The sequence below is a fragment of the Acanthochromis polyacanthus genome, chromosome 6 (assembly GCF_021347895.1).
Source record: "Acanthochromis polyacanthus isolate Apoly-LR-REF ecotype Palm Island chromosome 6, KAUST_Apoly_ChrSc, whole genome shotgun sequence".
In the NCBI taxonomy this organism is placed as follows: domain Eukaryota; kingdom Metazoa; phylum Chordata; class Actinopteri; family Pomacentridae; genus Acanthochromis; species Acanthochromis polyacanthus.
In genome coordinates, this window is record NC_067118.1 from 7,998,688 (window position 1) to 8,019,059 (window position 20,372).

The 20,372-nt window shown below is 32.4% G+C and overlaps 1 protein-coding gene across 1 annotated transcript in view; it reads left to right on the forward strand.

Annotated features, from left to right (window-relative positions):
- Positions 1-6,872: 6,872 nt before the first annotated feature.
- The window catches only part of LOC110965264 (scavenger receptor cysteine-rich type 1 protein M160), a 36,043-nt gene continuing 22,543 nt past the window's right edge, over positions 6,873-20,372 (forward strand). Inside the window, exons 1-7 of the mRNA XM_051949821.1 lie at positions 6,873-6,992; positions 12,495-12,803; positions 13,272-13,373; positions 13,723-13,938; positions 15,844-16,014; positions 16,763-16,914; positions 17,354-17,504. Coding sequence (XP_051805781.1) covers positions 6,938-6,992; positions 12,495-12,803; positions 13,272-13,373; positions 13,723-13,938; positions 15,844-16,014; positions 16,763-16,914; positions 17,354-17,504 — 1,156 coding nt within the window. The 5' untranslated portion in view covers positions 6,873-6,937. The remainder of the gene's footprint in view (positions 6,993-12,494; positions 12,804-13,271; positions 13,374-13,722; positions 13,939-15,843; positions 16,015-16,762; positions 16,915-17,353; positions 17,505-20,372) is intronic.

The window sequence follows — 20,372 nt, forward strand, 5'->3', positions numbered from 1 at the left end:
TTAGCTCTGTGTTGAATGATAGTCTCTGAATTACAAAAGTCACAACACCTTGGTACTTTGGTATATTTAACACAAGCTGCTGAATTTCTGCACCGTACGTTCATAAAGTGTAATGCGGCTTCAGAGGGCTATAGTCTGCTGATCAACAAACTAAACTAAAATTTAGATAAATTAAACTTTAATAAATTGAAATAAACCTAATATAATGAAATTAATTTAAGAATAGATACAATTAAATTAAACATAATCTAAATTAGTTAAAATGAAATAAATGTAATTTAATTTAATTCATAGCCACAAATTATAATTCAATGTCAAGAGTTATTATAGTAATGGATCAATTTTTTTGGTCAAATTTCACTCCAACCTGGTTAAAAGAAAAGACTATTTATTTTGTTTTTGTTACTTTTGCTCCACTCCCCTTATTAGACTTTTTAACTTTTTATTTTGCATCGTGACTCTAATCAGAGACTCAGCTGCTGCTAAAAGCAGTAAAGTCAGATTGTTTACTGTTTGAATTTAATCTGTCGGACTGATTCTGTGCTTCAGGTTAAAAAAACAAACTATAGAAAATAATATTACTGATGTTTTATTATTGGTCTTAAAATGTTTACTGTCTTCATTTAAATGTTTTATTGTTAATCTTTTTCTTTCTGCAATAAAAGGTGCTCTACAAAAAAAATATTATTTGATTTGGTTATTTAGTTTAGTTGTTTTGGAATAGAACAAACGTTGCTGACATTTATAACCAGTCATAAAGTGCATTAAAACAGCACAGAAGAGCCAAATAAAAGCAGTTATAATGGAATATAGTGATTTAAAAATCACATTGACCTTATATTGAAGAAACACAAGATAAAAATGAGACACAAATGAAGAGAAACAGATTAAAAACTACCTGAAACCTGATAATAAGAACAATTAGAGCAGCTCCACAGAATCAGGGCTGATAATCTAATGAAACGTCATCAGAGCTCTAATGCTGGGGCCGACGGGGGCAAATAAAGAACTGCTGTGAGAATTCAAAATAGAAAAGAAACGCAGCTGAGGTTCCGTCCAGCTGGAGAACTTTTACAAAACAAACTCAATGTTTTGCTGAAAGGAGCTGAAGGTAAGTGTCCTGTAAAAGCAGCTTTTCAGCGTTTTTCTTTGTGCATTTTGCAGCAGAGCGCGGTCGATGTTTCCAGTTGTACAGAGGAGAAACAAAGCCACAGCTCTGAGCAGTTTGCAGCTGTAACCACAGTTCACATCCAGGAGACCGACTCAATCTGAGCACAAACACTGGATTCCTGCACGCTTAACGTTGTCCTTTACTGCAGATTTAACATCTGTACAATTAATTCATGTGTAACTAATTAACTGTACAATTAATCACTGGAATCTGCAGCAGAAGATGAGGCTCACTGTTTAAACTGGAACTAAGTTTTCCATTAATCCCATGTTTTAGCTGCTACAATGTTCAGCTTTAAATGCCGTTTCATGTAAATCACAACCATTTCTTCCTTTATAATGTATAAACAGTGAGTAAAAAACTGTGGCTTCAGAAACATATAATCTGCTGATCAGCACTAAACTAAAATTTAAATCATTTAAATTAAAATCAATTGAAATTAATCTAATCAAATTAGATTAATTTAAAAATAGATGTAATAAATTAAAAAAATTACATTAAAATGACATTAAATTAAACATAATCGAATTTAATTAATCCAAATAAAATAAAAATAAGTTAAATTAAATGAACTCAGCTAAACTAAAATTAATCTAAATTAGACATCATCTAAATTAATCAATCAAATAAAAATAAATTAAATTAAATGAACACAACTAAACTAAGATTAAATTAAACATCATCCAACTAAATTAATCAAATTAAATAAAAACAAATTAAATTAAATGAACTCAACCAAAATTTAACTAAATTAGACATAATCAAAATTATTGAATCAAATTAAATAAAAATAAATGTAATTAAATGAAGCAATTAAAATAAATTCAAATTAAAACACAAAATTGTCCTTTACTTTACCATCTGTATAATTAATTACAGCATTTTAAATGGAGCAACTTTACATGTAGTTTAAAGTAAATTTTAACATTTTCTTCTTGTATAAACAGTAAATAAAAGAATTTCTTTAATCTTTATGACCCAGAATGGAAAACTCTGTTTGATATTTAAAAATGCACATTTAACTAAAATCCCTAAAACAATAAATAAGAAGTTTAATTTGTATGGATTTGGAACATTTACTCAAAAAGCAGCAATTTATGGCAAACTGTAGTCTAATAAATGTACTTATAATCATTATAACTGCAGTAATTTACCTTCATTTAAAAAGACAAATGTAAAAATAATCGTCAAAGTTCAGATTTAATAGTTTTTAACTGTGTTTTGGAAGAAAAATAAATGTTAATAAAAGAATTTGTCTGTATTTTTACAGTAATTTTGTTTTTTTAATGTTTTTTAATCCTCGTTTCTCAGCAGTTTGTTTAATTATCCAGAAGTGTCAGAAACCAAAAGTAAAACATGATTTATATCTCGTTATTAACTCAAACATCAGTATTTAGTGCAGCGGTCTTCTCTTCTTTACCTCTTTTCATCGTGGTTCAATGAGGATAATTCACTCGGTTTTGATCAAAATAAATGTTCAAACGTATTTTTTAATGCACATTGGAAAGACGTACATCTAAAGCACAACAGCTTTACATAACACTGACTTTTTAAAAGTTTTATTTTACGTTTTTTCTGTTTTTTTATGGGGTGATGTTGATAAATGAACTTCGGCTCAGGATCTGGTTGACTTAAAATGAAGACATGAGAGGATTTGTATTGAAAGAAAGCTTGATTTAAACTCAGAAACACCAGAATTATGTGCAAATGAACCATTTCTCTGCCTAGCAAAAGGCAGAATTATTTATTCAATTATTTTTTTACTTTAAATTTAGTCAACTTGACATAACAGGAGGGTTCATATTTAACCAAAACACCTAAAACAATAAATGATAAATAAAATGACAAACTGTATAATTATTATACTTGTAGTCATTAACTTGATGTTCAAAACAAACATAAATTAAGTCATAAAAATAATATTTTTGTGTTTCATAAAGTGTCTTGTGAACATTTTGTTTTGTTTAATTCACACCATAAGTTTTTAAATCAGCAGCTGTTGACAGTTATTCTTGTTTTAATCTCTGAAAAGCTTCAGATTTAATGGTTTTATCTGTATTTTAGGCATTAAAAGAACATTAATGATAGAATTTGTGTGTATTTGTGCAGTAGTTTATTGTGGTGTGGGCAGATGAAGCTGACATTTGAGCTTTTGAATCTTCTGGTTCTGTGAAGAAGCTGCTCGCTGCTGCTGGGACTAAAACGGAGGAAACAATCCTGAGCTTCATTTCTGGTGCATCAGATTAGTAGAGCTGCTCTTTACTCTCTAGTTTATTGTCTTTGCCTGGCTGAAAAATGCTCTTCATTGATGGAGTTTTTAAAAATTTCACTCCAACCCGCTGGAGAAGATAATAATATTTTTTTATATTTTTTTTTATCTGTCATTATTTGGTACGGAGCCCCTCTGATGACATGGTAAAAAAATAAATAAATTGTGGCCACGATATAACGTGCGCACGAAATACTACTTCGTTCCCACAAAATACTAATTAGTTTGCATGAAATACGAATTTGTGTCTACAAAATAGGTATAACTGGAGTTTTATGCTCAACATACCTGACTTAGCAGTATACCTAAACCCCTCAGCTGTTCTAGAAAAGTGTCCTGATATGTGAGCGGGGCTGCAACTCCTACAGACACAAATGAGTTTACGGCTACATATTAGCACAACAAAACAACATGTAGTAACAGGATGAGGATAAAAAGTTTGTAAATCGGGTGACACGTCAGCAGATAGGCTACCCGTTGGAACAAAATATCAAACACAGGCCTAACAAGATATGGACCAGAACAGCTAAGAAAAGACATTCATTATCGGAACATCACGTAGGTACGGCCTGCACACAGATTATTGCAGGTTGTAGAGAGGGTGCGCTTGATTTGCTTACCCAGCTGTCCAGGAATGATATTAATAGTATTAGCTGGTATTTCGTGGGCACGTTATACCTATTTCATGCAAACAAATTAGTATTTCCTGCCAACGAAGTAGTATTTTGTGCGCACATTATAACTATATCGTGGCCAGAATTTATTTTTTCACCATGTCACTCCATTCCACCTCTTAAACTTTTGAAGTTTTTATTCTTCAATCAGCTGCTGTTTAAAGCCGTAGAATCACACTGCTTACTGTTTGACATTAATGTAATAAACCTCACTGGAACAATTCTGTGCTTCAGGTCAAAAAAGTGGAGGAAAATCAAACAAACAACAGAGAAATAAATGTTTCATTGATATTCTCTTTTTTGCAAGAAAGGTGCTATACAAATAAAGTTTATTATGAAATGTATTTACCATTTAAATTATATTAAATGAAATTTCTTTAAATTAAATAGCTATTTTATTTCATTTCATTTATTATTTATTTTTATTTTATATAATAAATTTCATTAGTTTTATTTAATTTTCATTTTATTTTCATTTAACTGGAGTTATTTTTATGTAATTGAACTGAATGGTATTTAATTGAATTGAATTTATTATTTATTTTTATTGTATATATTTTCGTTTCATTTATTTTAATTTCTTTATTTTATGTTTGTTTTGGTTTGTTTGATTTAATTTAACTGAATTTAATTTAATGGTACTTTTTCATTTTATTTGTTTGTTTATTTTTATTCTCTATATTTCATTTCATTAATTTTAATGTCATTTATTTCATTTTCTGTATTTCATTTTATTCATTCGATTTCATCTTCATTTTATTTAATTTTTTATTTAATTTAACCTTATTTTATTTTTCTCCCAGCACTCTTTGATCCACAGAGGGTAGATCTGTTGAGATTAAAATGCAGAAAATAAATAAATACATTTCTAATGAAAACTCAACTATTTACATTTACCTGCTGTTACCAACTCAGTTTTAATTTCAAAATAGCGACAGAACAACGTAAAACTGCAGCCTTTGACGTACTTTCTGTTAAAGCAAAGAAGCAATAAAGTAGTTCTTGTAGCAGCTGTTAATATACGAACATCATCATCAGGTTGCTTACTTTGTTTATGTATTTTCAGATTCTATCTTTATTCTGTTGAACTTCTCTCTCGTGTCTTTTAAAGTCTTATTTCTTCATCTCCACGTCGAGGAAGTCACACGTTTTTCCTATCAGAGCAGCTTCTGCTCTCTAGATGCTTTTCTGAGATAAACTGCAGCAGGAGGTTCATTTTTTTCTTCCTTTTCTCAGTAAAGAGATCTCAGCTTTCCGAGAATATTAATAACTTGACATTTCTCTCTTTAAAGCTGACATTCGTCTTCCTTCCAGACCTAAAGCTGCTCCTCAGAATAAAATATTTAAGGAGGAAACGCTGTCAGATGTCAGACTGACTGAACTTTATCAGAGCTGAAATGTTCTCCAGAGGATTCATTTTATGACTATTATTTATTTTCTAATGTATGTTATGGAAATAATGAAGAGTTCAATCCAAATTAAGCAGACTGTGTACTAATTTTAGACATTTTCCAGGATTTCTTTCATTTTTTGCATTTAAATTTTTTTTTCCAGATATTAGCACATGTTTTTATTACTGTTAACTGATTTTAACAGAAAAAAATACAGAGAATTTGAGAATGTGTGTGTTGCCGAGTTAAGAAATGATCTTATCTACATTTTTTAATCAGATGTGAGACACGCACAGACACGGAAAACCAAAAAAAAATCATCACATGCTGCATTTGGAGGTTGAAATGACATGAAAATAAATAGTTATTAAAAACGTGCAAAGGCAAATATAATCATAGTTGAAGTGCACACCCAGAGAATAATGTGTACATAAAGTCTTTTTATTTATTATTTTATAATTTTTAAATCAGATATAGGCCAACACGTGCAAAAACTAATCAAATTGAAGTTATAATGTCAGATTTTTTGCATCATGTGGTGCATTTTGAGGCTGAAATTAAAGGAAAGTAAATTATTATTAAATATGTGTAAATACAAACATAATTCTGATAAAGCTCATATTTCAGAGAGTAACATCTAACTATTTAAAATGTATTTTAAAATGTGTTATTATTATTATTTTACTTTATTTTAATATTATAATTAATTCAAATTCATTACATCGAATTTTATTTTAATAATAATACAGTTTTATTTATTTATTTTTATTGTGTTTCATTTCATTTATTTTAATTTCATTTTTTAAATTTTTGTTTTGCTTTATTTATTAAAATGTTATTTTTAGTTGACTGAATTTAATTTTCATTGAATTTAATTTAAGGTATTTTATTTCATTAAATTTATTATTTTTATTGTACATATTTTATTCCATTTTTTAACTTGTATTCTTTTCTTATTATTAATATATTAATGTTATTATAGGTTTTTTATTTCCGGTGTAGAATTTATTTTTTTAATAAGCACAGTTTGACTTGCAGTTACTAATTCATCAGCAGTGAATCACGTTAATTCATAGTTAATCATTTCACGAGGGTTTTTGCACATCTCATGCTTATTCTGCTGATTTATTCCAGCAGTTCCATAAATTTAAACGTCATCAATTAATAAAAATGTTGGGATTAGGAGGAATATTCGTAGCTGTCACATGTTATGACATTCATTTTCTCTCTAATTTACTTGATTTTTTGCAGTTTTTATCCCTGTTTTTTGCTGTAAATCCTCCCTTAAAGGCGTCAGGTTTGTGCTCTGTGCCTGGTTCTCAGAGCAGATGTGGAGCTCAATGGTGAAGGTGGGCGACGTGTGGCCTCCAGCTCTATAAAGCTCAGAGCATCTCCAGCCCTCCTCACACTCTCGCTATGATCTGTGGTGAAGATGTGGTTCCTGCTGCTGCTCCACGTCGCTCACATCCAGCCGCTCATCTCTCAAGGCAAGTTCTCACATTCTGCTCAGATTCAGCTTCAAGTCTGTGTTTGTGCTTCTGGGACCTTATTTAAGGTCGAGTTTAACTGTTTTTGAACTTAAACCCATCAAGACGATGCAGAAAATTGATTCGGTTCCTGATTTTTGCAAAATATAAACTAAAGAAAGCCAATGTGAAGCATTTGTGATGTAAATTCCTTCATATATTGATACATAACACACAGTGGCACAAAGTCACGTGGAATTAACATGATTAAGATTGAAGAAAAAAATCTGCATTAATTTCATCTGTTAAAAATACAGAACAAGTCTTTGTAATTAAAATAATTTATGTATATTAACTGTGCTTTTGTGAAAAAAGAAAAACTGAATTTAGTTTCAAATATGTACATTAAAGGGCGTAGTGGTTAGCACTTTCACCTTGCAGCAAGAAGATCCCCGGTTCGAATCCCAGGGTGGGCCTGGCATCTTTCTGCATGGAGTTTGCATGTTCTCCCTGTGCATGCGTGGGTTTTCTCCGGGTACTCTGGCTTCCTCCCACAGTCCAAAAATATGCTGAGGTTAATTGATGACTCTAAATTGCCCGTAGGTGTGAATGTGAGTGTGATTGTGTGTCTGTATATGTAGCCCTGTGACAGACTGGTGACCTGTCCAGGGTGTCCCCTGCCTTCACCCGAGTCAGCTGGGATAGGCTCCAGCACCCCCCGTGACCCTAGTGAGGATAAAGCGGTGTATAGAGAATGGATACGTACATTTAGAAATGCTTTTGTAGAGGTGAACTTTATTGTGTTCATTAAATAAAAAGAATGTTTTCTTCATTAAATTCAGACAAATCTATGTATCTTTTATGTCCAAGAAAAAGCTCAATTTAGCATCAATAGTCAAAAGTTTAAAACAACAAAAATATTTCAAAACGTACATATATATATATATATACATATATATATATATACATATATATATATATATATATATATATATATATATATATATATGTATGTGTATATATGAAACTATACTTTTGGCTATCAATGCTAAATGAGGTTCCTTAATTTAATTTTACTTTATTTGACTTTATTTTATTTATTTTTTATTAATACTTAAAATGATGCTAAATTGAGCTTTTTTGAGAAAACTTTATTTACATTAAAAATATATTTTTTAATTTTACAGATATGTTCTTTATTTTTAATCGATGAAATTAAAGTTTAATACTTAGTAAGGAACGAGGAGTCAGAGTTAGGGTTAGCGTTCCTTTAGCGCTGTGCCGGAGTAATCTTCAGAGCAAAAAGGTCGACTGACCAAAGCGTTAATGTTCTTTTTCTAAAACCACTGGACGCGGTCATACTTTCTAGTGTCTGAAGTGACTTAAAAATGGTCAATAACTGCAGAAAATTATTACAGAATGACATGAAATTTGTCCTAAATGTTCACTTTTTCAACATTTTGCCATCTCATCTCTATTTCTAAATTTAAACATTCAATATTATATGACAATGTTTAACTTTATTATTTAAAAAAAATTAATAAATGTAACAAAATAAAATTAATTCAAATAAATAATACTCATTTTAGGTGAAAATGTTCATAAATTTGAATTAATAATAACAGTAACATAAAATATTTAAATCTAGAAATATATTTGTAGCATTCAGCTTTGTTTATATCATAAATAAATAATAAATGTATCATATAAATAATAAAACAGTTTAGCTATTAAAAAGAAAGCACTAATTTGTGAAATTTTTTATTTTATAATTTATTACAAACAGCATTTTTTCCCCACATTTACAGGTTTTTAATGTCATTTTACATTCAACCTTAAAATCCATCATTTCTTTTATTCAGGAACATTAAAATACACCTTCAGTCAAAATGTTAATAAACTGAATTATTGTTATCAATAAAAAGTTAGATTTAAATGGAAATACAGGAATTTAGAAATATATTAAACTTGAACTGAATAATTTCTTCTCTTTACTAAAAGCAACATATTTGTGAAATTAAGATGAATTTAAGAGTATTAATTTTTGCAACATTTCAAAGCCTTATTTTATAAAATAGAAATGTTGTTGTTGTTTCTAATATCAGATCTGTTATTCATCAGCATCTTTATGTACCTTCAGACATAAACTGAGCTGTTATTATTACATGTCTTTTATTAGAAGCGTATTTGCTGTATTAAGTTTAGTTTTTATAATTGAGCGCATTAATGAAAAGGACATTTTTTTCAATGAAGCCAAATTCGTGAAGCGTTTAGCACTTGTTTAATGTAAAAAACATTTAAAAATAATTAAATATTCTGTTTGTGCACATTTACTTTTTTTTAAAAGTTATTTTTACGTTAGAATTCATTTCTGTTATTCATAAACGTCCCGTAACATCAGCAGCTTTAGCCAGAAATGTTTATAGATTCAGTTATTAATCTTAATAACTAATAGACCATTTATTTATGAAAATATTTACAGTATTAAACTTTACTTGAATAATTTAATCTATTAAACAGAAAGAACATATTTGTGAAATAAATGTGTCCTTTTAGCAGTCTGTTTATGCAAAATAAAAGCTCAGTTTTATCCTACATGAACAATCAAATGCATCAATACCTGCAGCCAATATTCCATCCATCCTCTATACACCACTTTATCCTCACTAGGGTCACGGGGGGTGCTGGAGTCTATCCCAGCTGACTCAGGCGAAGGCAGGGGACACCCTGGACAGGTCACCAGTCTGTCACAGGGCTACATATACAGACACACAATCACACTCACATTCACACCTACGGACAATTTAGAATAATCAATTAACCTCAGCATATTTTTGGACTGTGGGAGGAAGCCGGAGTACCCGGAGAAAACCCACACATGCACAGGGAGAACATGCAAACTCCATGCAGAAAGATCCCAGGCCCACCCCAGGATTTGAACCAGGGATCTTCTTGCTGCAAGGCGAAAGTGCTAACCACTATACCACTGTGCAGCCCCAATAATGTTTAGAAATTGAATGAAATAGTTAATAAAAATGTGTTTTTACAGCGTTCAATAATTAGTATTAATTTATTAATATTTAACAACTTTTTATACATACACACACACAGACACACACACACAGACACACACACACACACATCTATACACTATAAAATGTAACACTTTGTTTCAACCTTAAAACATGAGTGAAAGTTCTGCCAACAAATTTGTTTCATCTTGCTTAAATATCTGTTGTTGTGTCGACCCTTTGTGTGAGCTGAGTTACTTTAGATTTGTCAGTTTATTGAACTCTCTCAATTTGACCCGTTTTAAAGTTTGACAACGTGGGGAAAAAATAGCAGTTTTCACAGTGAAACGTCTGATGTCCACATTTTCAACATTTTTGGGAAATTTCTGAACATATTTTGGTGAAAAAAAAAGAAATGTAAAAAACAAGTTTCTTAAGACCATTCACACAAAAAAATGCACCAAAATCCAGCAAACTTCGTGGGTTTTGATGGATTTTCATGTCAACGTTCTTAAAAAACTATTAGAAGTTTTACTGATATATATGGAATATTTTATTTTATTTTTAGGATTTTTTTTGGAAAATTTCTGACTCATTTTTTGAAAATATTTTGAAGAGATTTCTTGCTAAATTTTTGTGAATTTTATGAACTAAATTTTTTATTGAAACTTTTAAGGAATTATTGGAATTTTCTTCCTGAAGGTTTTGCAAATGCTCAGAAATGTGGGGAATTTTTTCGCTGAATTTTAAAAAAAAATTTCAGACAAGAAAACATTATTTTTTGGTGCCTGTAAATGAAGACACCAGGAGGGTTAAAGTCGTCGTTTGATCGTGCAAATCTGTTTTAGGTCATTTAAAATAGTTAGTTGTGTGAACTTTTGTTTTCATCTCGTTTTGATTTGGATTTGTTGATTCAGATGTTTAGTTATTTGAACTTGTAAATGTAATTCAGGTTCATGAAACAGGCTTGTTCATTTGAATTACGTGAACAAATGTACAGAACTTACCTGAAGTAGTGTGTTGTGTTAAGTTTGTCTCAGTACATTCACTGTACATTTGTACATTTACTCAACTCTACTTCTAGTTGTCACACAGAACAGAACTCTAACTCACCAGATTTGCCTCCCTAAGTCTTTTCATTGCTCCAATAATCACCAAATGTGATTTCACTAAAATAAATCTGTAATTCTCCGAGCTAGGTCAGATGTAACCGTCTGCCAAAACCTTGTTTAGCTACGTAGACAGTTTAGGTTACAGTCCAGAAAAAATAAAACACAGGCTCCCTTCGAAATACGTTCGAACTTTCGGAGCTGCATTAAATTAGAAGTTACAACTGATTTTACTCTCCTTCAAAAAAGAACTTGAGGTAATGTAATGTCCAGAGCAGTTGGCTTCAGAAGAAAAGAGCGTGAGGTCGCCCGCCAGTTTCCCATAATGCAGCTGGACAAAAGTCGCAAATACATGATGATGCAGGCGCTGAATCAAAAGTCAGGTTGGTGTAGATTACTAATTAAGGTGGACTTAAAATTTAAATTTAACGTTTTTTAGTTGAGACATTGTCAACTTATAGATTTATGTTATCATGACAAATTCAGTAATGTTTTGTCAGAATGACATAGAACAATATGCTGAGATAAACAGGAAAAATTACATTTTACATCGTGTGTACATATATATATATATATATATATATGTGTGTGTGTGTGTTTTTAAACTTTATTGAAAAGTTGAGTGATGATATATTTCTACTGTTTTTTGATTTAAATGAAACTGCGATGGGAGACTTACTTTCTGCAAAGTAAAGACAGAAGATAAAGAGTCAAATTGAACTTTTTCTATCAAGTAAATTTCTATTTTTACTAGAATTAGTAATGAATGACAGATGAAATCAGTAAATTAATGTGGAAATTGTCAAATAGCAACACATAAAAGGCATTTTAAAGATTTCACGAGCTCCATGTGCTTCTGCAGATTTTTCAAAACGTGATGTGGAGACAGACATAGACGCCCAGATAGCAAACTATGGGTGAATCAATGTTGAATCTATGTTGAGACCTAACGTCGAAATTATACAGAAAGCGCAAGGTTGATAAAATGTAGAGTCAACGTTTGCTTTTCAACCATAAATCACACTTTACCCAGATAGCAAAAGATGTTAAATCAATGTTGAATTAGGGTTAAGAAGGTTGAATTGTGGTTACGGTTGAAGATTGATGGTTGATCAACGTTGATTCAACAACATTTTGTCAACATTGAAGTTTGTGTTTAAAAGATGCCATTGAATCTACATTGTATTTTGGTTTAATTAAAATGTTTGACAGGCCAATGTTTAATTAATGTTGAATCTATGTTTGCAAACATGTAATCTATGTAAGCAAACGTTGACTCAACATTTTATCAACCTTGCGCTTTCTGTATAATTTCGACGTTAGGTCTCAACATAGGTTCAACATTGATTCACCCATAGTTTGCTATCTGGGCGGTAACCTCAGTAATCTCCAAACCCTCACAGATGCGAAGAGGCTGGTTCTGAGGAATGGCAGCAACCCGTGTGAAGGCTACGTTGAAGTCTTCCACAAGAACGAGTGGGGGCTGGTGGGAGACAAGTTCTGGAACCGGTCGACCGAGGAGGTGGTCTGCAGGAGCATCCACTGTGGAGAACCCGTGGAGAGCTCCACCGTCCGGAGGCCTCTGAACCGCACAGTTTGGCTGAACGAGCTGCAGTGTAAGGGGAGCGAGAGCCAGCTGTGGGACTGCGACAGTCCTGGATGGAACATCAGCAAGTACTTCAAACCCACCGTCAAGAAGATCACATGTTCACGTGAGGCTCTCCACTGAGAAACACCTGAAAGGAAACTCATTTTAGCATCTTTAGCCGTAACGTTCATTAGCTGAATTATTCATTCTGAAAACACACACACACACACACACACACACACATATATATATATATATGAAGAGTTCATTTGCAAAAACAGATAACTCCGTTTTGATAAATTTTCAGAAAACTTTTTTTTGGTGTTTACTTTAGATAATATCAATCAAACTGAAGTTGAGTGGATTTGACTCAGTAGAAAAATATATGACAAAATAGAGAAAAAATAAATTATTAGTGTTATTATTATTATCTCAAGAAAACAGTAAAAATATGAGTTTTCTGAAAACGGAGTTACCTGTTTTTGTAAGTGAATTCTTCATATATAGTATTGAACGTTTAAATTTAGAAATAGATTTTCAGCATTAAACTTCTGTTTCTGTAAATTCTTCTGAAATTCCTTCCTTCCCCCAGGAAACATCACATTCAGCCTAGAAGGAAACAGATGTGCAGGAGTTGTTCTCTACTCCACAGACGGAGTGACGCCGTCCGGCTACATCTGCAACGAAGGCTGGAGTGAGTAGTAAAAAAAATACATATATATATATATATATATTTGTTTATTTATTTATTTAGCATTTTTTCTCTATATTCTCTATATTTTTCTCTCTGTACAAACACACAAACTCATATATACATATGACACACATATATACATATATATTCTCTTTTTATATTTAGGTTTCTACATATGTATACAGAATTATTTAGTTTTTAGTTTTATTTATTTATTTGTTGCTCATTTTTCTTTTTTGTAGATTTGTGCTTCTGATTTGTCTTTAATTCTGTCAGTTTCATGAACTGTTTCGCACCACAGTAAGAACCATTAAGCATTCTACATTGATATGACTTCTTTCACATGAAGGTGACAAAGAGGCCGGAGATTTGTGTGGACAGCTTGGGTGTGGTGGACTGAAGAAGAGACCCACACCTGGCCAGATGTCTGGAAAAGATTTCCAGAGCCAGAGGTCTGAGAAGAACATGAAGCTGGACTGTTCTGGACTGATCGAAACAGACAACCTGTGGCAGTGTGCAGCTCCAGCCTCCACCTGCTCGTATCCAGCTGCTGTCATATGTTCAGGTGCAGTACCACCACTTCCACAGCAGGGGGGGGTCAAACATGCGTCCTGTCGGCCAAACGCGGTCCTCCAGAGGGTCCAATCAGGCCCACCAAACGACTGTGTAAAGAGTAAAAATGACATTAACTGTAAATTTTAAATTTGTAAACCTATAAATTCTAAATCATTTCTAGATCATAAAGTAAAATATTATATCGCTCATTGTTGTTTTTGTCTTTTTATGCCTCGTTTCTGTAATATTTTGTCTTGTTTTTGTTGTTTTCAGTCATTTTTTGTCTTTTTTGTCGTTTGTCTCATGTTTTTGTCATTTTGTTTCTTGTTTCTTGATTTGTCGTTTTGTGTTTCTTTTTTTCTCACTTCTGTTTTTGTCTATCTTGTTGTTTTGTTGCTTTTTGTCATTTTTTGTCTCATTTGTCCATTGTTTTATCATTTTGACTTTTTCCAATTTTTTGTCTTATTTTTTGTCATTTTATTTCTTGTCTTTGTTGTTTTGTGTCTCATTTTTATAATATTTTGTCTTGTTAGTTGTCTGACTTTTGTCATTTGTCTCATGTTTTTGTTGTTTTGTGCCTCGTTTTTGTAATAATTTGTCTTGTTTTTGTTGTTTTTTCTTGCTTATTGTCTGACTTTTGTCGTTTAACTCATGTTGTCATTTTGTTTCTTGTTTTTGTCGTGTTGTGTTCCATTTTTGCCTCATTTGTGTTTTTATCCTATTTTTGTCATTTTGTGTTTTGCTTTATTCGTTGTTTTGAGCATAGTTTTTGACATTTCCTGTTTTTTTATGTTTCTCATTTTTGTCATTTTTTGTCTCATTTGTGTCATTTGTAACTTTTTGTCTCATTTTTTGTCTCTGATTTGTTTCGTTTCATGTCGTTGGTCTCATTTTTTGTAATTTTATAATATTTTGACTTTGTTTTGTTGCTTTGTGTCTTTTTAGCCTTTTTGTTATTTGTTTTTTATTGTTTCCTTTTTGTCTCACTTGTACTTTTTGTCTTAATTTGTCTTTTTCTATCTTGCTTTGTATGTTGTTTGTGTACCATTTTTGTTTCTTTTTGTCTCGATTGTGTTGTTTGTCAAATTTTTTGTCTCTTTTTTGTTAGTTTTTTTTGTCGTTTGTCTCGTGTTTTTGTCATTTTGTGTCTCATTTTTGTAATATTTTGTCTTGTCTCTAGTTTTTCTTGTCTTTTTTGTCTGATTTTTGCTTTGCTCTCGTGTTTTTGTCATTTTGTTTCTTCTTTTTCTTTTCTTCTATTGTTTTTTGTCTCGCTTGTGTTGTCTATTTTTTGTTATTTGTTTCTCTTTTTGTCATTTTTTGTCTCATTTGTGTCGTCTGTGTAATTTTTATCTTGTTGTTGTCCTTTTTTTTGTCATCTTGTAACTTTTATATCAAATTTTTTGTTTCTTTTTTGTTAAGTTTTGTGTCGTTCGTCTCATTTTTTGTCGTTTTGTTTCTCGCCTTTGTTGTTTAGTGCCTCATTTTTGTAATATTTTGTCTTGTTTTTGTCTGACGTTTGTCTGACTTTTGTCAATCTGATCATAAAGTAAAATACTGTATTGTTCAGCTCCAGATACTTGTGACTAAATGTTGTGTTCCTTTGTAGACACTCTGTGATCTGTAAGTTGTAATGCATAAAAATGATAATCTGAGGCTGAATGTAGTTGAAATTGAACTTATTTCTCTGAAGAAATCTTAGGTTGTTCATGATGTTTTGCAAAAAGATGATTGCACTAAAACAAAGGAAACATGTGGAGTTGTAGTTATTTTTAGGTGGTTATGCTGTGATTTTACTGGTCACTGGAGATCAGATTACTCTGAATGTGGCCCCTGAACGAAAACGATTCACCTGCTCTACGTCTTCATGCACATTACTGTGAACATGACGCTGACCTGAGACTCGTTCTGACAGAACACGAGAGGCTGCGGCTGACAGAACTGTGTTCTGGGGTGCTGCAGAAGGAGACTAACGGCAAATGGGAGAATGTCAGCGACAACAACGTGAGTCCTGACGACAGGTGTCAACAGATGTACTGTGGCAGCGCTCGTGGAAACGTCACGGACAGCAGACTGACATGCACAGGTGAGCACACACACCACGAGTGGCAAACAAACATGCTCCTTTAAAAAGAAAATAAGACTCTTTAAGACACAAAAATCATGACATCAAACTCACTTTCCTGTAATTTTTTTATTATCATTTTTTTTTCACTATTTCTTGGCTTTACTGCAGATTTTCTTCAGTTCTAATTCTTGTTTTTCTGGCAATTTTTTGTGCTGTTATTATTTTTGTATGTAGCCACTGGTGTAGTTGAAAAAGAAAATTGTATTTATTATTATTATTTTTATTAATACTATTACTACTATTACTAATAATAGTAACAACAATAAATTATTATTATTATGGTTCTGATAATTATTATCACCAAACAGATTATTATTATTGTTATTATTATTATTATTATTGAATATTACAAATTATTCATATTATTCTTATGACTATATTATTATTTTTATAATTATTATTATTCGTAGTAGCATCTATTTCTTTATTTTTTCTATTTCTCTATTTTTTATGTAGTCCCTGAGGTTGAATAAAAAAATGTATTATTATTATTAATAGTAATAATAATAATGTAATTATTCTTTTTTCCGACATTTTTTATTGCTTGTATTATTCCTATAAGTTGCCACTGGAGTTGTCACATAGAACAAATTAATTTGTTATTATTAATGTTGTTTTCATTATCATTTACTATTGTTGCCCTTGTTTTTATTGGCTTTACTGTCTATTTTCTTTGATTCTAATTATTCTTTTCGTTGTTCCACAGATGACGTTTCAGTGGTTCTGGTGAATAACAAAAATGAACCCTGCTACGGGACGGTTCACGTTCAAATAAACAACGACAGAAAAGCGGTGTGTGGAACCTCCTGGACGGAGAAAGAGGCCAACGTCGTCTGCAAGGAGCTCGGCTGTGGAACCGTGAGTGATTTTAGGTTTCCACATTTACCCTCAAAAGTAAATGTTCTGCTGAACTGGGAGATATTTGGTCCAATCAGAAAATGTACTTAAAGTTTCATCAGTAAATGTAACGGAAACGGTTCCAATGCTGCTACGTAAGAATTATTCATCGGTACAACACACACAGAATGAAGAAAAGAGATGGAAAAAAGTCAATTCTTTTACAGAAAATATTTTATTCTATCATAATAAAATAATAATCTTCTCCGTCTTCTCCTTCTTCTTCTCCTCTTCCTTCGTCTCCTCATTCTCTTTTTCCTTCTTCTTGTTCTTCTCCTACTCCTCCTTGCATTTCTTATCCTTCTTCTACTTCTACTTCTCCTTCCTCTTTTCCTCCTCCTTCTTCTTCCTCTCCTCCTCCTCCTCCTTCTTCTCCTTCTTCTTATTCATCTTCTTCCAGGTGAACAGTTTCTCTAAGAGGAGGACCAGCTCGGGCTTCATGGACTTTGTGGAGTGTTCGGGCAGCGAGTCGTCGCTGTGGCACTGTGAGGCCAAACACGGTGTGAACCTGAAATGTTCAGATGCAAATGCTCCCTACGTCGTCTGCTCAGGTGAGACCGGCAGGTGACCCGTATCATCTCCATAGCAACACCTGTCGACTCCATAGCAACAGTGTTGGGTGAAGTAAAACCCAGTAAACAAGCACCAATCCTGAATTATTAGTAGAGTTTCAGTACCGACTGGACTTAGAATTACAGGAACATTCACAAGTAAAACAAGTCAGACTTTCTGGTGACTAAAAATGTATTCAGTAGTTGCTCTTTCATTAAAAAAATTCAGATTTTTAATCTCTTTTAAGTAAATAAATGGCATAAAGTGGATGTTTTTTGGAAAGTTACCGATATTACTCTTATTCAGGCAGCGGAACACAACATAATATGTTCATTTTACACACTAATCATATTTCAGTACTTTTTATTGTAAATACCAGAAATTTTGTACCTTTATTTATTTATTTTAGTGTTTTCCTTTATTATTATTATTATTATTGTCTGTTTTCACATCAAATTATTATTTTTTAAATTTTATTTATTTTTCTTCTTCTAATTCTCTTTTCTCTTCATTTATTTACTTATTTACATATTTCATCATGATGTATTTGTCTATTTTCATCATCTACTTTCATCATCTAGCTGATTTTTTCAATTGTATTTTTTTCATTTTATTCTCTTTTGCCATTCTTTTATTTACTTATTGATAGATTTATTTTATTTATTTAGTTACTACTCTTTATTATTATTCTTAGTGATATGTTCATAGTTTTATCCTCTATTTTCTTACTTACAGTCGATGTGTTGTGAAGCATGGAGATATGAGATCCCAGAATCAGCCACAAGGGGGAGACTCTGACAGAACAACAGCTAAATAAGGGAACATTGTGATATTATAACCGGTGATTTCTGATCAGATTATGCCATAACCTAATGAATGTGCTTGAAATAACCAAGTGTCTATTAGTCACGTTCCGTAATTTTTGAAACAGTGTAAAAATCAGAAGGGGGTCTCACTGTAAAAAGTGATGGTCTGATTATTTTTGAAAGGTTGTCTTGAGAATCTTTGTTTAAGAAGTAACCAGGTCAGAACAGCAACTCACTGTGAAAAGTGATGTTTTTGGTTACCATAGGAAACTGATGATTTTGATAGATTTGACTACAATGAGGAACTTGTGCTTTATGAAATGGGAATGCTTTTAAGAGTTTTGATTACTATGAAACTGACATACTTTAGAAAGAGTTTTGATAACTGTTAAACTAAGAGGTTTTTAACCTGGTAATGAGATGAGAAGTCAAGAGCTAAGGTGAACTAAGGTAAAGATTAAACTGAAAATAGATCAGGGGTTTTAATAAGTCTGTACACATTGTCCAAAAGAGTGCACAATGGGATGCCAGCAACAGTTAGAGGCTGACATCTGTTTCTCCACTTCCTGATCAGGAGCCTGTGCTGAGCTGCAGACAGGAGAGACCGGGGGAGGGGGCAGATAGTTTTGGTTCCTCAAACAGGAGGAATCAGTTGGAGACGGGCTGTTTGGACAGTCCAAAGCAGATAGTTTCAGTTCCTTAAAAGTGGAGGTGTCCATGCGGTTGGTGAATGGTAGAAGTGTGCAAGTTGGGAGGGGGTACAGATGAAGTTATTGCTCAAGTTAATTTAGTATGAGTCATTGCTATGTCAATTAAGGGTGCTGTCATTGCATATGCAAAAGGTTCAGTTCACTATAAATTACATCTGATCGAGATGCAAGTTGGGAGTCGTTGGGTGGTAGTCACTCGATGCAAACCAGGGTAGAAATGCCCTGAGCAAAGGGGATTTTATCACGTAACTTGGACGGGGGATTCAACATGATCTACAAAGGAATAACTGTTCTATTGGAATTATACACGAAAGTACTGCTTTTTCTGCAGTGTTTGAGGATTACGGAACTGTGATCTAAAAATAATGCTGACTGAAGGAACACTACTGAACTCTATTTTCCCTGTGAGGAACACCAGAATGCAATTTCAAAGTTTTTACTGGCCCAAACAACCAAATTGGATACATGCAGATCTAAATCTGGTCCGGACCCCCGTCCACTTCCCCCTGGACCCCGGCGGGTCTCAAAGGCTCGTCGGGTTTCAGGTGAGCAGCCCACTACGGCCAAACTGCTCTCTCCCTCCAAATTATGAAATCTTGCTAAATTTTATAATAAACATTTTTCCTGCAACTAAAGTTAACAGACTGGAAATTCCCTTTATCCCTATCACATTCACTAATTATGAATATTTTCCCTGGTGGTAGAAAGTCAGGTTATTGTGTGCATTACATCTAAAAAGGTTTGGAAAGGTGATAGTCTTTGGGGCCGAGGGTGGCCTATTACAAACATATCCTTGGGCTTTTTTCCTAACCTTTAAACTTTAACCTAGCAACTTACCAAGTGCCAAACCCATGAGAGGAAAAGCTGCCATTAACAGACGTGACTGGTAGTTAATTTGACCATTCGAAAGTGGCTACTCAGTTAACCTTCATGCGGTATTCGTTTTGAATACCTCATAAAGGCCGTCCAGGTCATATATGACCCGGTTTTGTATGACTCATATATGCCATATAGATCCAAATTATCCACAAATTCAGTGTTTCACCTTGTATGTCAACTTACCTCCAACTGATTGAAACTAATTTTAACACTTTTTAAAAATTATATGACATCATTTACCTAATTTGCATAAAAATGTACATATTTTGAGTGAAAAAAAACCCCCAATAATTACAAATTATGATTTCGGATGTCCAATACAATATTATGTATTTTTAGTGGGGCCCGTATGTTAAAGTTCAGACAAAATCATTTTTTAACCCTTTCAAAGTTTTTGAATGCCAGCAAATACTTTACATTTACTGTCTTCCGGGTCAGATATGACCCGGTTTTGTTTGCCCCTCCTCCTCAA